This window comes from Sycon ciliatum, chromosome 2 (genome assembly GCF_964019385.1).
Source record: "Sycon ciliatum chromosome 2, ocSycCili1.1, whole genome shotgun sequence".
NCBI classification, from domain to species: Eukaryota; Metazoa; Porifera; class Calcarea; order Leucosolenida; family Sycettidae; genus Sycon; species Sycon ciliatum.
The window spans coordinates 30,600,852-30,618,984 of record NC_088644.1 but is presented as its reverse complement, the minus strand read 5'-3'; the positions used below and the strand labels follow the sequence as shown (position 1 = coordinate 30,618,984).

Genomic DNA, 18,133 nt, shown 5'->3' with positions numbered 1-18,133 from the left:
CTGATCTATAAAATGTGCACACATTGTATGTTCTATGTTGAGAACCATCTTGCCAAGCCGCAACACCCAGATACCAACTCAGCATCGAAGTGCATAGCTGAACTGTTAGCTTTAGAGTGTATACTTACATTAGTAATTGTTTTTCTAGTGTCTCAAAGTTCATGAACATGTAGATACCTTGTCAAGAGCGTATAATACTAGTATAACTACAACTCCAGAGTAGGGTCTGTTTTCTGGAAATCTTTCCCATGCAAGTTCAGGTACTGCAGTAGCTCCAAGTCAAATTTGCAACCAGTTTCGGTTTTCCTATGCAATGACAAATGTACAATATCCACAGCCTGATTCCACCTCACATACTAATTGCTTTAAATTTTTTTTTATTGTCGCTGCAATAGTACCATGACTTTTCTACACATCAAGAGTTATGGTAGCATGATGTGCAATTGAACCGTTGCACATAAATTTGATATTAGAAATGTAACTGCTGAGTCTTCTGGAGGTGCAAACTCTGATGCCGTGGCACAACGAGTGAGCGATGGTTGATTACACAAACAGTCTCTGAGGATTGGCTTGTTGAGGTAACGATGAGGGCGATGTGTTTGGAAAGTGCTGCACATAACCATAACCATACATCATCAATGTCACATGACCTTCGATCATCACTGTCACTTTCATGAGTCCACTGGCATCACATAAAACTTGAGTAGCCCAGTGATTTGTCCAACCCTTGTTGACAGCACCAGATAGCAACATGTTCATCGACTAGAAGACAGTCACTTTGTGTTTCCCAGACCCACGCTACTCCAGTTACATGTGACAAAGGGATAATACTAATCATGACTAGTAATATGAGAGATCCTATACATGGCGTCTAGGCACCATCAGTGCATCCACCTATAGCAGAGAAAACCAATCAAGGATTTAATTGAGCACAATCAAGTCAACTATCACTCGTGCCATCAAGACTGAATAAATCAAGACATGTTCTAAAAATGGGGAACGGTCACTATGATTCGTCTCAAAAATAATTATTTAGGGACCTCAAGATGAAGATAAATGCCAGCGTGCACCGTGCAAATATCGGTGAGCTGCGCTTAGACAATACTGGTAATCTACGTAGAGGATGCCATACTATATAAGTACTATCAAGTATCAACATGATCTCAAGAACTGAGATCTTAAAACAAATAATGCACTAGTTTGTCACAGAGACTGGAAAGTAGTTCTATGTCCACTGGATCTATGTCAATCAGCTCGTCAAACTGAGGATTCAGAGAAACGTGGAGGCACAGCACTCCACTGGATTTTGCCAGCATTGTGCAGATAGTGTATCAGCCGCTCTAGCTGTGGACATGTGGCGTCCTGCGTGAAGTCCTTCGGCAGACGATACACTGTTTTCATGCGCATGCTGACAGGTATTGGCGGTGAGACTGAGCTCACGGATCCTATGACTACTGGGATGATGCGGTGAGACCTTCCGCTGAACTCGAGGGCTTGTATTCGGGTCACCTCGGCCCACGTCAGCTTAAAGCTGTCGTCCACGTCGGCATTCAGCTGAGCTTGGAACATTGCTTGTGTCATGTCCAAACTCATCGGGTACGTTTCATCCAGTAGCACAATAGCATAGTCCGTGTTCTGCATCCACTCGTCCATCCAGGCCTCGCGGTTATCCGCCATCTTGACCGCATGCCACGGGTCGCCGTCAAACACGACGTGCACTTCAAACCGCCTGAGCGCTGCAGCCAGCTGGTGCGCTCTCTGCCGACTGGCATTGGTGAAGCGTGAGTAAGTCAAGTACACGCTACATCCTGTACGTCTCAGCTCTCTATGCACGTGCATCTTGGAGCTAGTCTTGATATGGAACTGTAGGAAAGAAAGAAACAAAGTCATGAACTAACATCAGTGAATATTCCAGCAAAAGAACCGAAATAGCAGAGAGAGAGAGAGAGAGAGAGAGAGAGAGAGAGAGAGAGAGAGAGAGAGAGAGAGAGAGAGAGAGAGAGAGAGAGAGAGAGAGAGAGAGAGAGAGAGAGGGAGAGAAAGAAAGAGAGAGAGAGAGCACTGAAGAGAGAGAGAGCAAGAGAGAGAGAGACAGAGCAAGAGAGAGAGAGAGAGAGAGAGAGAGAGAGAGAGAGAGAGAGAGAGAGAGAGAGAGAGAGGGGGGGGGGGGGAGGAGGAGAGGGAGAGACCATATAAGCTGGTCCATTATGCAATATAGATGGTAGAGCACACAGCGTCTCTGTCTAGATAAACAGAGCTACAACGAAAGCAGGGATCATTGACGCATTGAGCTTTCCAAATTATGACAACTTCTTAAAAACTTGTTTACTAGCTGGGTAAATCTTTTCAAGTTCGTTTAACCTTACCAGGCTTTGAAATTCCAAGATTGAATAGTTTCTTCACTGGGTCATCCTCTTCCTAGGAAAGTCTTTTGTTAAAAACATTATGTTCATCTATGCCTTGTTTCTGCTCAAGATTCCTGTGCCGATAATAATCACACGGTTTTCAAAAATTAATACAGTCAACATCATGAATAACGACCTCGGGTGCAACAACAACAACTCGCAGATTTCGACACAATCTTTGGACCTAGTGACCATTAGACTGGATACTTTCAACCTCATCAAAACAACTCGCGAATAACGACATTTCTCTCATGCACGACCGAGGGTCGTTATTGGGTAGGTTGACTGCACGCGTGTAGGTAGTGCTGTTAGCAGCCAGGATTCACATCTGTAGAACACTGCCAGACTTACCTTATCTTTCTGGTATCGGCTTGCGAACGTGCAGGGACTTTTGCAGTCTGAAGAGAGAAAATCAGATGAACGAGCAGATCGCGCCGAGTGAATCTAATTCAGATAAAGAAGTCTCTCCTACAAGTCGGCTACACTGTGACGGTGTACAGATCTGACTATCTATACCGGAACATGTTAAGGAGGATGGCGGATTCCATTCAAAAGAGACCAAATGGAAACAGGCTCTATTGACGAGTCACGACCCACCCGTGACATACACTGTTGGAAGTCCACTCAAAACTCAGTGTGCCTCGCTGGGAAAATTGAGTTCATCATACGGTACAGGTGCAGATGCATGGCGCTTCAGGAGCGGGGCAATGCCGTAGCAATACTGTGGCAATGCTGTAGTCATGCTGTGACAGTGCTGTGGCAATGCTGCTCTGCACATTCCATGCTGAACACAGCATGTACCGTAAATTGAACCGTAAATTACAGTAAATGTACTCTACGGTACACGTAAGAGTAGACACGTAACTAACCTGAGTGACATGCCGTAGCAATACTGTGGCAATGCTGTAGTCATGCTGTGACAGTGCTGTGGCAATGCTGCTCTGCACATTCCATGCTGAACACAGCATGTACCGTAAATTACCGTTGATCTGCCCCCGCCCCCCCCCCCCCCACGCCGTGTCGCTCCCCAGGTGGTTTTTCGGTAGGGGGGGGGGGGGATTTGATCAAGTCATTAAAGTGCAGTACGATGTACAACAAAGCAGAAGATCAGACTTGGCATGCTGTTTTGTGCACATTTTCATCCTGCACTCGCACGTATTGTATACAGCAGGACATGCGTCGGTTCAACATCCTATTTCGTTGTATACGCCGACGTCACTTCACAGGCAGAAATTCGATAGGGGCCGGGAATTTGAGCGGGGGCGGATCAACGGTACTTTACGGTACACGTAAGAGTAGACAGAGTAGACATGTAACTAACCTGAGTGACATGCCCTAGCCATGACGACAATAGCCATGAGAATGAGGAGTATTACAGCCAAGCCGCCCATTGCAACATCTGGAACAAACAACCAAACATTGACAGCATTGTAGTGCCTACGCAACACCAGGGAGATCTGTGCTGTTTGCAGAGTGCCTATGCCCAATCGTGTAGCCACGGACGTCCTGTGCTGTTTCTCAAACATTGTTTGAGTGCCACCAATCTCTGAATTCTTGGGAAAGGGTTTGCTCCCCACACTGGAGCTCGCGTTTTTCCGCCGACTTGAACCCCTTTCCTAGCAAATCAATGCTGACATCGCAGCCACTAATTCGTTCTTTGAATTCTCATACATGCAATCAGAACTACAGTAAAGCCTGGTGTAGGCGACCTCTAGTTTTAGCGACCAACTGCTTTTAACCGTGTTTCCATGCACGGACATTTCTACACAGAAACTGCACTGGATACAGCGACCACCTGCCTTGCGCGACCAGCGACCGACTTTTTGTGTACCAAGTGCCATATTGGACCTGAACACATTGACCAAAACTGACCAAAAGTGCCATCTTGCCTGAGGGTTTGACTGCAACAGGGTTGAAGTGCGCTCTGAAGCACGGCATGCAGTCAACAGAAGTGACAAGTGACAGCGCAGGATGCGCTGCATGCACTCCAGTGAGGTGTTCTTTGCCTGCACGACAGTATTCTATGCTCCACGCCTGTCAATATGAGTACATGGAAGTAGAATCATGCATATGTATGTACTTCACAATCCCATAAGCAACGAATGTATGGGACCTGGTTCTGAAGAGCACCTGGCTTTAACGACCGCTTTTGCTTGCACCGTATGGTGGTCGCTTAAACCAGGTTTTAGTGTATTGTGGCAATGTAGAACCCGGCACCACAAGCACTTCGACTCCAGTGCTACGGGCAACCAGCCACTTCTGCATGATATACTCTACTCAAGTTAGTGAGCAGCTCAAACTTCTGCTTCCCAGTCCTGAGTCCTGAGATTCTAATAATTACACCAGTTATCCATAGATCGGCGTGCTTTGAGTAATTTTGAGGTGTCAGAGTGTTCATAAACCGCACACACTCTCACACACACACGCACACACACGTACACACACACGCACACACACACCCACCCACTCTCACACACACACGCACACTCACACACTCACGCACACACACACACACACTCTCTCTCTCACACACACACACACACTCAGACACACACGCATGCACACACAGTCACACACACACACACACACACACACACACACACACACACACACACACACACACACACACACACACACACATCATACACACAAGCGCTGTAATATGAAGACAGATACATGTAAAGTATAAGCACACGGCCAGTACTAGGAGAAGCCGTGTGATGGACAGAATTCTATTCAAGTCAGGCTAGTAGTCCAACTGTACATATATTGCTGCAGTCCTTTTCAACACCAAGAGATCAGGCGTATGTGCAGATTTTACATCTTGAACATCAGGCGTGTATCTATGCTCCACAGCGGCCCATGCTATAACACAGTCTGTAAGACAGGGAAGTACTGCAGTATGTTTGTATTCAGATTGAAAGCACTTCGAAGCATCACACATTTTAACTCACACAGAGTCAAGTTGCTTGCCGAGCCCTTTGGATGATCAGGCGTGATGTGTGAAGAGGTAGCCGACTCTGTTGGTGGCAAAGCGGATACCGATGCCACTACACCTTGGTATGTGATGGCAGTCAGCGTTGAAGATGGCAGAGCAGTGACGAGATCATCTCTAGTCAAAGAGTAACTCCCCACGTGGTCCTCTAAACCACAAACCTCGGATCGGAACTGTCCCAGAATGTCAAACGGCCAAGCATACAGCAAAGCAAACATGCGCCATAGAAGAATTCATTCCGGAATAGGCAGAGTGCAGCGAAACCAGTCTTTTCACAGAATGGGCTAGGATTCGGCACCAAGCCGGGATTTCTCTCAAGGCCAACTTGTGCATGTCAAAAGAGATCTGGTATTCGCAAGAGCACAAGTTGGGCAGCCGAGCAAACCAACAACTCCGGCCCTGTTGCTGCTCACACTGGCAGAAAGCAGCCCAGTCTTAATAGTTACTATGACAACCCAGTCCTATTAGTTACTAGCTGGAAAGCTACCGTCATGACGTCATCTTTCATACAAACATCAGTATTCCGGATGGCAAACACTCAGAAAAAATAATAATATGCCTATGCGCAGAGGCTAGATTTTCGTGCAATGCTCATCCTACTTACCAGTATGCCATTAAGTTCTAACAAGGTTCCCAATATGCACATGCACTTGTATCAGTTTGAAAACGAAATTTGTTGGTGGCAACCATACACATCATTCCACAAGACTTATGTTGCGAAATTGTACTACGAGTATGATTTACGCATGTTGTTGTATTTGGTTCTTGTCTTGTAGAGTCCAGTGTCTGATGTCATATATGGTCTAAATGTACGTGCTAGTATGGTGTGATGTGTGACGTTTATGGTATGTGGTGCATGCAAGAGTACACGTTGTCAGAGTGTGAGGATCTGCTTCCGTCTGTATGAGAGTGACTGTCAAGTGAATGCTGTACATGCGCAGTGCTAGTTTGGTCTGGGAATGAGAGTCATGTGTGATTCATCCGTGGTCTGGTTGTCTTGGTCTTGGTCATGTGTTCTGTACATATTAGTCCCTGACTGGTCGTCCCGATTTGTCGTCGCTTTATTACTGCTTGTTCTTTGTTGTTTTCTTCGTGTCTTTTCCGGGTGTCTTTTCCCGTCGTCATTTTCAGTCTAGTCTTTTGTCTTTCTCCTCCTGCGCCCTCGTCATTTGTTGCTATAATATAAGAATTGAGACACAACCAAGAGTTTGCGTTGCTGTGTGACGGGGCCAGGGGGAGAACTATTTCCATTTCACTTACAGATACGCTGGCACATTCAAAGTCTTCATCACCAATATCCGGGATTGTGTAAGTCGTGGCTTCCCCCTGTGACAACAGTATCAGTGGTGGCAAAAAATGAGTTTTAGAATTTCACTGCCCGATGCAAACGTGGAAAAGTCTTCCGATTGTCACGGTTTCAATTTGCCGCCAGTTTAGCCTTTTACAGTAAAGGCATAACTTGATCCCAGATTCCCAACGGACTCATGGGCGCCTGGGGCTGCGGATACCAGCACTAAGCATTGGTGGTGGATCTTCAATCAAACGTGTACCAATTGTGATTTTTTTCAAGGTGGGTTTACGCCATTGAGCTCAAAGCAGCAAAGAGCTACCATTTGGTCTTTTGACATGAGGGTATGGTATTCCCCACACATCCTCCCATAAAACAACCCCCGGGGAGTGCTGTTATTGTGAAGGGGTTTAATGCTCATGTCAAGATAGATCTTACCCTGTCTAACAAACATGGGCAAAGAAAAAATTGATCAGGAACTCTCCTACAGTGAAAAGAACAAATTCCGCCGTCATCACTGAACAACAAAGAAACAAATTCCGCTGTCACTACCGCAGAACAAAGAAAGCTTTGTCGAAAGCTTTGTTTTGCAGTGACGACGGCAGAATTCTTCCTTTTCATTGCAATGATTATGATTCAAGGTGTTGTTCCAATCTAAAAGCAAGCGGCACGACATTGTCAAGAATTCCAAAAATGGGACTTTCGCCAGCATTACAGCTTGGCATACTACACACACGCACGCACGCACGCGCACACACACACACACACAGCTGGGGAAAATTCTTTCCATCACAGTTGCTAGATGCGTTGGTGGCAGCAGCAATCGGTGTGCTCGATTGAAAGCAAGCCATCAATAAATAAACACAATACAATAGCACTATGAGACTACTAACCATGATGCCCTTGTCACTAGTTTCCATGGATCTGGAACAGTTCGTACACCGTCCACCAGCATTCAGGTATCCAAAAGTTGCTTTCAGTCTAAAGCTGGAGTTACCCCCGAGCTGTGGGGCCCAAGAAAGCGCAAACGTGGCACTTCTGTTGGAAATCTGCATTCCGGTTACCGTCACGTAGTGTGGTACTGCGGCAGATGAAACACAGCAGAGGAAAGTCACTTGAGTTTAACACCTCTGTGATCCGTGCATTACAAAGATGCCAGTTGAGTATGCTCGTCTGGGCATGTTGAAAGAACTTAGCTATTGTTGCATCCGATGGTTACCACGGGTGTTCTGACAAGAAGGGTGATAGAGGAGAACTTTTAGGTCAGCGGCGTAGCTCGGGCAATATTTGTACGGATACTGGATATCTTTTGGCCAACCAAGTCTAAATGTATTCGAGGTCCTTCAGGGATACAGATAACACAATCATGTTATTCCACTCTGGCAGTTGCAATGTACAATACAGAAGCGTGTTCTTGATAGCAAAAATAAGTACACTGTTTCAATTTAATTTTATATAAATACAGCCTCTGTGCTACGCTTATGAGTCCACAATAGACGAAACAGTTCCGCCCGCACATTGAGTAAATTACAGGTTATGTATGCAGCATTAGTAACAAATAAGTGATACTGGTTCAGAGTGGTGTGAGCCGTGGTGTTCACACAATATTTGGGAGAATGATGCTCCGTGGTTTAGTTGCTGGCGACTAGAAAACAGCTGACCAAGTTGATGGCCAAACTTGTTGCTCTGCTGTCCAAACTATGTGTATGTGAAACAAAACCCATCACTCCCACACTTGGAAACGGTCAGCCAGGCGTAGGTTTCCAGCCAGTAGCAACTGAACCTTATGTAGATCTACTGGCCATGTACTTTCATCGCCAAGAAACCATACCGTATGCATGGACTGGTAAACCTCCTAGGTTGTCGGAAATGGTGCTGCAGTAGCTCAAACGTCTCCCTTGACCTTAGCGGAAACTGTCAACTTCAACCACGAGCCCTGTGCACTAGCCGCTGTCCTTGCACTTCTCCCTGTTTCCGGATCATCAAACGTTCACAAAACGCCGGCATCGTGAACCAGTTGCTGAAGAAGAGTACCGGTTTCAGGTCACTGCAGGTTCCGGAGAATCACCTGAAGCGAATTCGCCGCCAGAGTCGACAGAATCGGCCAACCGGGACAGCATCAGCGCTCGAAGAGTTTTCTGAACAATCGCTATCATGATGTTTGGAAGATGTCACTGAAAACGAATCTCCAATTTTCGTTACGTGGAAGTGCTTCAGTCACACATGTACCTGCCACATTGACATAACTTGGAAATTGGTGGCGAAGAATGAAAAGAAAATGGAAACAAACTGGAAGCTTTCGAAACAAAAAGACTGTGACTTTCCGACTTCGATTTCGACTTCGGTTTTGCTAGTGCAAAAAGTGGGTGTGCATCCGCACTGCACCGGTGCTGTGCATGTAGCGCTGTTGCAGTGTGGTTCACACAGCGAATGCGAACAGCGGTTCAAAGAAGTACAGGCCTATACTCGAGCCTCACAAATGTACATAGACTAGATGTCCTACATGTAGATCCTGCGAACTCTTCTTCAATCAACAATAGACTCCAGACGTGAAGTCAGTGCCTGTAGACCCTTGTGCATGAACTGGTGCAGTGCATGTCGACATGTTCTGGCCAACCACGTATGGATACCTGGCTGCCCAGTATCCACTCTGGCTACGCGCCTGTAGGTAAAATGTAAACCTCACTCCCAGTTGCTGGTCGTGATACTGGAGGCTGCCATTGTTTAAGTGCCCATGATGATCCCACATCCCGCTCAAGATTCAAATGTGAAGCACACGGAATTGAAAATATCTCATGAAACGTGCACACTGATAGCCTCCCTTGGCCCGGGGCCAACACAATTCGATTCAGCGCCTAGAAGGCAAGAGGTTTTTTCCTTACATTAAATTTGTGAAAAGCAGTGATTGAGTGTGAGCCAGTGTTGTTCACAAGCCACTTTAGAAAGCAAGAGGTTTGGAAAAAATTGATATTGTCCCGCAGCTCCCCTTCAACCAGTGGTTACAAGTGGTATACTTACAACAAGCAGGGGATAAGCACACTGGGACTATCTTGTCTGCAGAGATATCAACACAATGTCCCAAAACAAACAATGGTTGCACGATTTTTTTACCAGCAGCAGCACGCATCGTTCAATATTTACAATACAAGGATGGCTAGTAAACCGGTATTAATGTGCCTAGGAACCCCCCCCCCCCCCGCGTATGCCAGACCTGTAGGAACACGGTCTCCTTGTCTCATTCAAAGTACAAGTAAGAAGAAAATACATGAATACTCAATCTGCGGACAGAACTGTTTCGTCCTTTGTGGACTCGTCAGCGCATGAAAATACATGAATAGTATTGTTATCAGAAGGAGCTTACCATGCTGATCCACGTCCTCTTCATTTTGTAGATCTAGACACAGACGGAAGAAAGTTTTACACTTAATAGAAATTTATTATGCAAAGAACATCACCAGTGGTGACAATATGGACCCACCTAAAGTCTCTCTCTCTCTCTCTCTCTCTCTCTCTCTCTCTCTCTCTCTCTCTCCCCCCCCCCCCACTCTCTTTCTCTCTCTCTCTCTCTCTCTCTCTCTCTCTCTCTCTCTCTCTCTCTCTCTCTCTCTCTCTCTCTCTCTCTCTCCCCCCACACACACACTCTCTCTCTCTCTCTCTCTCTCTCTCTCTCTCTCTCTCTCTCTCTCTCTCTCTCCCTCTCTCTCTCTCTTTCTCTCTCTCTCTCCTTCGACACCCCCTGGCACCCGGAGCCCCTCCTCACTATGTACTTGTGCAGTGAATACTGTGCAAAGAGAAAACAACCAATTGCTAGTGCAGCTCACAAAGGCGGAGCAAGTGGAAATGGGCATGATTTCCTAGGCTTGGCCATTCTCTCAAACTGACAGAGATATCAAATAACTCTCCTGAGTACTGTTTTGCTATCTACATGTACGTCTTGGTATCGAATCCAGTGTGACACCATTGTTGGATGTCTCAGTTTTTTAGCTCTTCTCTGGGACAACGAGAGAGTAATTTTCGGAACGAGCCAGACGTCTAAAGAGCTCTGGAGGTTCTTTTTACAATTCACCACGGCAATCCGATTTGAGAGCAAATTTATTTCCTCTGGTTTTGGAAAAGAAGGACCCAAAATTCTCTTTTTGGCCAGTCAGAGAATGTGGAAATCTTCCCGTGACTTTCTTCCATGTCCAAAAGCTGGAAGAGCCAGCAGAGCTGGGCAGACTCTACTGATTTCTGCAGAGGGTAAAATGATATTCTTCACATTTTTGGAGATTGTCCACTTGCGAAGATTGTAAAGGAATGCAACTTAGGAGCTTCACCACGGCCCACTCCATTCCTGATTGTTTTCAAGAGTTGAAGTGGTTATAGTATCTGCTTTTTTATCAAGTAAATTTCATCACCGCTCTCTATTGGCCGACGCACACCATCCGCAAACATCACAGAAGCCGTAGGGGGATCGAACGGCCGACAAAGTTGACACAACAACGCCACTGTACATGTATGTGCATGCCCCTACCTGTTTGACAATCAAAATTGTCGTCCGCGAGGCTGACTCGAGGGCAATTTAGTGTCTCACAGTCTGAACAACACACAAGGAAAACAAGCGGAATGTGTTGCAACAGCAGACAGGGTGCTTCTCAAAAGTGCATCCGTTCTGAACTAACCCAAACAGCACCAGTCATGGAGATGTACGTCCACTGTGTGTCATAAACAAACCCAGAGGACTCGTCACAAATGTACAGTGAAGTACTGTAAACCTCCCAATATTCGCGTCACTAATATATTTCTCAGAACCAGTGAGTTTACGATGGCCAATTTCCGCCTAACACTGTGACCACACACATACACCCACTATTGAAGTTAGAATTCACGATGGATAATATTCGCGTTATGCTCTTCTCGCAAACATTAGGCAGTTTATTACATGATGGCCAGTGAGAATGGACCTACTTGGCATTATTAGGTCTGCTCTTGCGTGCTGAAGACTGTAATTCTCTATTGGCAGCGTGACCACCTGAACAGTAGGAAAGAGACCGTCTGATGATTAGTTCATATAAAAATAATATAGAAGTGACTATAACAGAAGCTACCAACTCACAGACGGGGTCATTCTTCAGTAGTACAATCCACTTTGCGTATAACGACACTCGGCGGGGCATCAGAAAAAATGTCCTTATTCGCGAAGTGTCCTTATACCCGAAGTATCTTTATAATTATGCTTTCAGTTAGAAGGAACTTTGCTCTGGACATGGACACTCTGTTGCTATTCGCGGATTGTCGTTATATCCGCAGTCGTTATTAGCAAAGTTGACTGCACATGTCCAGTCCATCTATGAGTACCGGTATCATGACACTCAGTGACAGTGACAAATCCTGACAAACCTATGAGACTGCCCGATGATACCATGCCATGTGGTCCAGAACTCTTCGACCACTGATAGTGTACATTGAATAGAACTGGGCGTGCATGAAAGATATTGTTCAAGTAAAGCCAGGTGGCTACGAAACCGGCCATATCATGCCCCATGTTTCTATACACAATGGAACGGGCATTGAAAGACTGCCGCCCGCCTGCACAGACCAGCAAGCTGCGCATCAGCCACACAGGGGTTGTTGCTAAACACAAGCTCTACTGGGTTATACAACACAGTGTGTGTGTGTGTGGGGGGGGGGGGGGGGTAGTAGCTGCTGCTCAATGTCCTCTCTTACCCTTAGAACGATATGGCTGGTCTCTTTGTCAGGTACAAAACAATCTCTTCTGCTCTTCAAATACCCAGGAGTGATTTTGATCCCGGCCTCACTGATACTGCCTTTGTCCGTTGTAAAAACCACTCGATTTTCACCTTTGGGTAGACCACTTTCTCGCATGGATCTCTGCAGGGAAATAGTATTGAAATACAAAAAGAACTTGCAATTGCTTAGCCTGTTACGCCAACAGTGGGCACCCAGGGTAGAACCTGCTCGTTATATAGTATTACCTGGTACAGATTTCCTGTCTTTCATCATTCCGAAAAAAGGATACGACTTGGAAGTAGTTGCCAGATCCACTCAATCAGCATAGAAGTTACATCCTCCGAGCTTATGTTTTCTTGTTTACCAAGTAGCAGGGCCGCCGGAGCCGCTCCGGCCATGGCGGACCAACTTTTCGACCACCGACGATTTTTTAACGGCGCAGTAACGTTACGTTATGACTGTTGTGATCATCGATTAATTGCATGTACGCGTACTTGCGATCTCGCTCTGATCTTGCCGTGCACGTGTGCGCGCTTGAGGGCTAGCTGTGGCCTGTGTGTGGGCGGCGCCTGTACTGTGGCGCGACCTGAAAGCACGTGCCATGATGGATTCTACATTGTAATTAATTAATTTTGTAGTCTTGAGGGTTTTTCGTTGAGTGCTTCAGATTCTTTTACTGAACGAAGTAGTTTTTCAAATTTTTCTCGCTGTTTGGTCAGCTTAGCTGCAGTGCATGCTTAGCAGTGTTGTGAAATGATGTGTTGTTTTCCTGTGTGATGGCATTCCCCACACTGTCTCGTGTAGTCGCGTGCATGTGTGATATGAGCATGCGCGATTTTGTAGTGGAGAGTCCTTTTGTCAGTCTTCTTGTTCGTCCCTTTGAGTGTTGTCTCCATTTTCGTTATGTCAATAATAATTATGTAAACCAAACAAGTCTTGTCCTTTGTGTCCTGCGTCCCGGGGAACGGAATGGCTGAGATTCCGAGACGTTGATCAAAGCAAAGAGACGTTGTGTTGTGTCACACGTGCGCAAGTGCTGTGCTGGCGAAAAAACTTGGCCGGACCAATCAACAATTGCTTCCGCCGGGCCTGAGTAGTATCATGTGCAAGTAGAATGAATTTGCTGCAAATTATTGGGAAGTTCTATGGCATATCCTGTTCCAGAAATACTCATCAAATCAAATGTTCTGTGGCAGCTGTGTCAGCAGATCATGTATTTGATATAGGTGTTTGGTACATACGCTTACAAGTGAAATGTCATTGCCATAGTTCCATCCCTGGTGCAATTGGGTGATTCTATAGCCCGCCAGGTGCTCGGCATCTGCAAGCCAAACATTGTCAAACAACACAAGAAGCAGTTTAATAGTGCTGAAGAGATTAGTCATCAGCAGGTACAGCTATGTCGATGATGGGGCCACCAAGATAAAACTCATTTACTATCATACACCTGAGCAGCTACAGCGGCTTTAGTCTGAACCGTGAACATACTTCGAAGTACTTGCGAGGCTGAGCCGTGTGTCGTGTGCTCATTGAAACGTAACTTGATTAACCCCACGTCACAAAAAAAACCCATGACGTATGTCCACTTTCCTACGTAGCAAAGATCCAGAATCATGCTGGTGACGAGGCCAAGTTCCGTTGAGCAACTGGTTAGCAATTTCCAACTGTAAGTGATGCAAAATAACAGTTTAAGATAACTTCACACACACAGAGCCTGGGTACAGTCAAACGTGGCAACATAACTTAGCACCTTACTTGGAGGGTCGTTCCACTGGACGTGGAAGGCAAAGCCCCCGCCGAATGCAATGGGCAGCGACACTGTGAGTTGCTGCGGCTTGCCAGGTGCATCTGTGCAGTTGTCTATCATGCTAGTTGTGTAGATGTGCCGGGTACGATGAAGCTTTTCACCCTTACTGCAGTTCGAATGCGGCGGGTCCCAAACATTTGCGAGCTTGCCATATTTCTTGCCACACCTCCTCAGCTGACCTACACAGCGGATAGAGAGCAGAGCCAATGACATCATATTCATTGAGATACAGCAAACAGTAAACAGGGTACCGGACACCAGTCCAATATGCGGTAACTGAGGCAGTTTCTCTTGCTGTTCCGACCAAAAGAAGGTGGAGACGGACAGAAACACACACACGCACACTCATGTGCAGATACGCGCACACAGATGTGTGCGTGCATGCATACATACACACATAAACACAAACACACCCACCCACATGCATGCAACCCCCCCCCCACACACCTACATATGCAAATGCACACACACACACACACACACACACACACACACACACACACACACACACACGCGCACACACACACGTGCGCGCGCACACACACACACACATACACCCACCCCCCCCCCACACACACTGGGTATTGACGGCACACCTCATGCTCTAACGGCTACATAATCATCATGGTATGGTATATCAAATGGAACTTTGCGGCCTGAGAAAAGGTTGACTTCAGAAATTGGGATAAGAATGCAGATCTAATTATCTCATCAAAACACAAAAAGTTGAAACCCATCACTCAAGCCATCATTAAATAACAAAAAAACATAGAGGGGAATTTCCCTGGTGGAAACCAACAGGTACAGCTGATCCCTTCAGGAGAAAGTGCTACACATTATCTTCATGACCTGCACACCGGGTAGAGTCAGTTTCATGATGCCCTTCACTCACACGTGTTTGTGTAGTCTTCCCTCGGCCAAACCGAACAGACGCTATCCTGTGCCTGCACATGTTCAAGTGTCAGCACCGCAGCATAGCACAAGGCTAGGCTACTCGTGAAAAGAATACGCCTGACTGTCGTAGCCTGCCTAGTGCTGCAGACAAATCATGGTAGGATATTCAAGAACGGAAGAAGACAAACAATAAGAATGGGAGTCGAGGAAAGTAACTTCAGGATGCAATTGCAAGTTATTTTTATTTATTTATTTTTGCACCTCGTAGCATGTCAAGACAGCCAATTGAATTGAGGAGAGGGTTAGACCAACCACGGAAGAAGAGAAAAAAAGAAAAGAAAAGCACGTACACAAAAGGGGTAGGGATTAGCAAGTTACAAAGCAATGGGATGCCCAGCGAGCTATGCAGCGGAAGTGGTGGCTGTGATTTTGTCTACTGGAAGATACTGAAGTGCTGTCTGACGAGGTTATGGAACACAAATCCCAGAATCTCTTTGCACTAATCATATCCCCAATTCATTTCGCCAGGAATTCAACATATGCATGCATCTTGGCCACCCTGTATGAAAACCTTAGGTTCGGTTTGGAATGCCCAAGCAACATAATAAATACAACACACACACACACACACACACACACACACACACACACACACACACACACACACACACACACACACACACACACGCATACCCCCTCCCCCCACACACACATACATACACAAACACACATACACACACGAACACACACATACACACACATGCACACACACACACACACATACATACATACACACCCACATACACACACGAACACACACACATACACAAACACACACACACACACACACACACACACACACACACACACACACACACCACACACACATACACACACTCATACACATCAGGTTACATTTCACCATGAAGATTCCACATTTCCAAATTTCTTTGACAGCTACTGTGTACATTTGTGTGCTTGTGTGTGTGTGTGTGTGTGTGTGTGTGTGTGTGTGTGTGTGTGTGTGTGTGTGTGTGTGTGTGTGTGTGTGTATGCAGGTTTGCTAAAGTACGAGGTCCTCCGTAAAAAAAGGTATTGTTTCTGGAGAGGGTGAGGAGTGCAGTGCATTTTCGCTTCGTCAGGGAGTCGAGCAATAGCGCTGTACTCTAAAGCAATAGCGCTGTACTCTAAAGCAATAGCGCTGTACTCTAGGAATATATCAACACGACAACGGTCAGAAGATATGCACGCTCGTTATGGGGAGAGGTATAAATGGAGAAAGTTGCAAAACTTCCTTTTCACAAATGTCCGCGGTCCCAAATTTGCTTCATCGCATGCAATTGAACACGAGTGGGCATGCGAAGACAGTGCTTGCCCATGGGCATTACTCCATTAGCAACGCGACTGCCATCTGGGAGCGCAGCAGGCACAATCTAGCAGGCACAATCTATTTGCTGAAGTCGCATGACATAGAATCTAAAAAAATAGAAATATAAATAATGTAACAAGGACGGGTGTGGGTGTGGTATGTGTTTCTGCAGCGCAGAGAACACCCTTTGCCCTAGCCCTAGGCTTTGGCCGTTACAAGCATCTGTTCATCCAAGTGCGTTACCAAATCTAGGCTGCACACAACACCTCCGCTGATGAGGCCCTCCCCTGGCTCACCTTCCAGTGCGATCGAAATTATCACTGTGGCACTTCATCCACAACCGGTGATTTCGCGTCGCAAGCTGGCGCATTTCTTCCTGGCCCAGCCCGGACAGGATTATCATGAGTTGCGGCGTTCGGCCGCCAAAGAGCCATGTAGATAGCTTCCGCTGGCCTCTCTATTCATTTCATTCTCTTCATTTTCCTTCCGGACAAAACTACAGGAATCTGCAATATCGAGTACTACTAGTATTGTTTCTTGCGCTGTAGACCTGTAGTTCGCTAATCTGATTCTCGTTGACAAGGTCGAGCACACCATAATGCTAGTACAGACTCAGTAGATCTACGCTACCTTTCTAGAAACCGAGCGTTACGCAGCACAATCATGTTGACACTGACAGTCATTAGCTGCCTGTACTGAGCCAGACTTCATTCTACAAAATACTTCAGTTGAAGTACAATGACTTATGTACTTCCATTCCACCACCAGTTGTGACAGTTGTAGAGTGACCATGGTGACAGTCAGTAGATAGTCTACACTGCATGCAGTGCACACGCCCTTGGTTGAAGTTGAACTACCGTAGATCTACGCGTAGTTGAAGAACAAGACAAAGAGACCATGAATGCACGATGACGTAACTCGTATCGGCGAATAGCCTAGTGTAGGGCAAAGCCTATAGGCTATACACCAGTATCTTCTTTACTTATAAAAGAGAGGCACCTGTGACGTGTGTCTGTGTGTGTGTCACGCTCCTTATAAAGAAGAGCCACCTGTGACGTGTGTTTTTGTGTCACGCTGAAGCGCTGCGGAGCAGCGCTGCCCTGAGCACGCGAAGCGTGCGAACAGTGTAGCACGTGCACAGTACTGGTAGCGCTTATAGTTATACTTATACAGCCACCTAGCCTAGGCGCGCCATAGCATAGGTACTAGGTAGCACTACTACTAGCAGCCGCACAAGCGCTGCGGACCACGTGAACCGTTCTCTGCAAATAGAAACATCTGCAACAAAAGGATACAAAAGATCTGCACTGACTGCTCTCTGCATCTGATCTGCGCGCATGCGGCGGCGCGGTGAAGAGCGCATCGCACTTTTGTTCGTAAGTTTATGAATTTTTTGAGCCGCTTCATCCGCCACCAGGTGATGGACAACCCTGACCAGCCTCCCGAAGGCGTAACAGACGTCCCTCCTTCTCCTTCCAACGATGAAGAACCTCCCTCACCAGGACTTCAGCGGTCTGGCCACCACCACGTGCTGAGCACGTGTGCTGTTCATGTACTTGCTTCACCCGCATGCCACATTCGGCCAGGCAACGCTGGCGGGGGTGCTGCTAGTCTGTTATACAGTACTAGCCTAAGCTCACAGTCA

General features: G+C 46.4%; 1 protein-coding gene across 1 annotated transcript; it reads right to left on the bottom strand.

Annotated features, from left to right (window-relative positions):
* Positions 1–754: 754 nt before the first annotated feature.
* On the bottom strand, positions 755–17,058 carry LOC135809645 (uncharacterized). Its single transcript, XM_065323046.1, has 15 exons — positions 16,785–17,058; positions 15,118–15,260; positions 14,174–14,404; positions 13,666–13,739; positions 12,395–12,559; positions 11,636–11,699; positions 11,202–11,264; positions 10,050–10,082; positions 9,707–9,742; positions 7,582–7,769; positions 6,661–6,726; positions 5,360–5,573; positions 3,727–3,804; positions 2,757–2,803; positions 755–1,863 (listed from the first exon to the last, which is right to left on the bottom strand). Exons 1-15 carry the CDS (start codon positions 16,889–16,891, stop codon positions 1,258–1,260), a joined length of 2,115 nt encoding a protein of 704 aa, XP_065179118.1. The 5' UTR covers positions 16,892–17,058; the 3' UTR covers positions 755–1,257.
* Between the last annotated feature and the right edge of the window lie 1,075 nt (positions 17,059–18,133).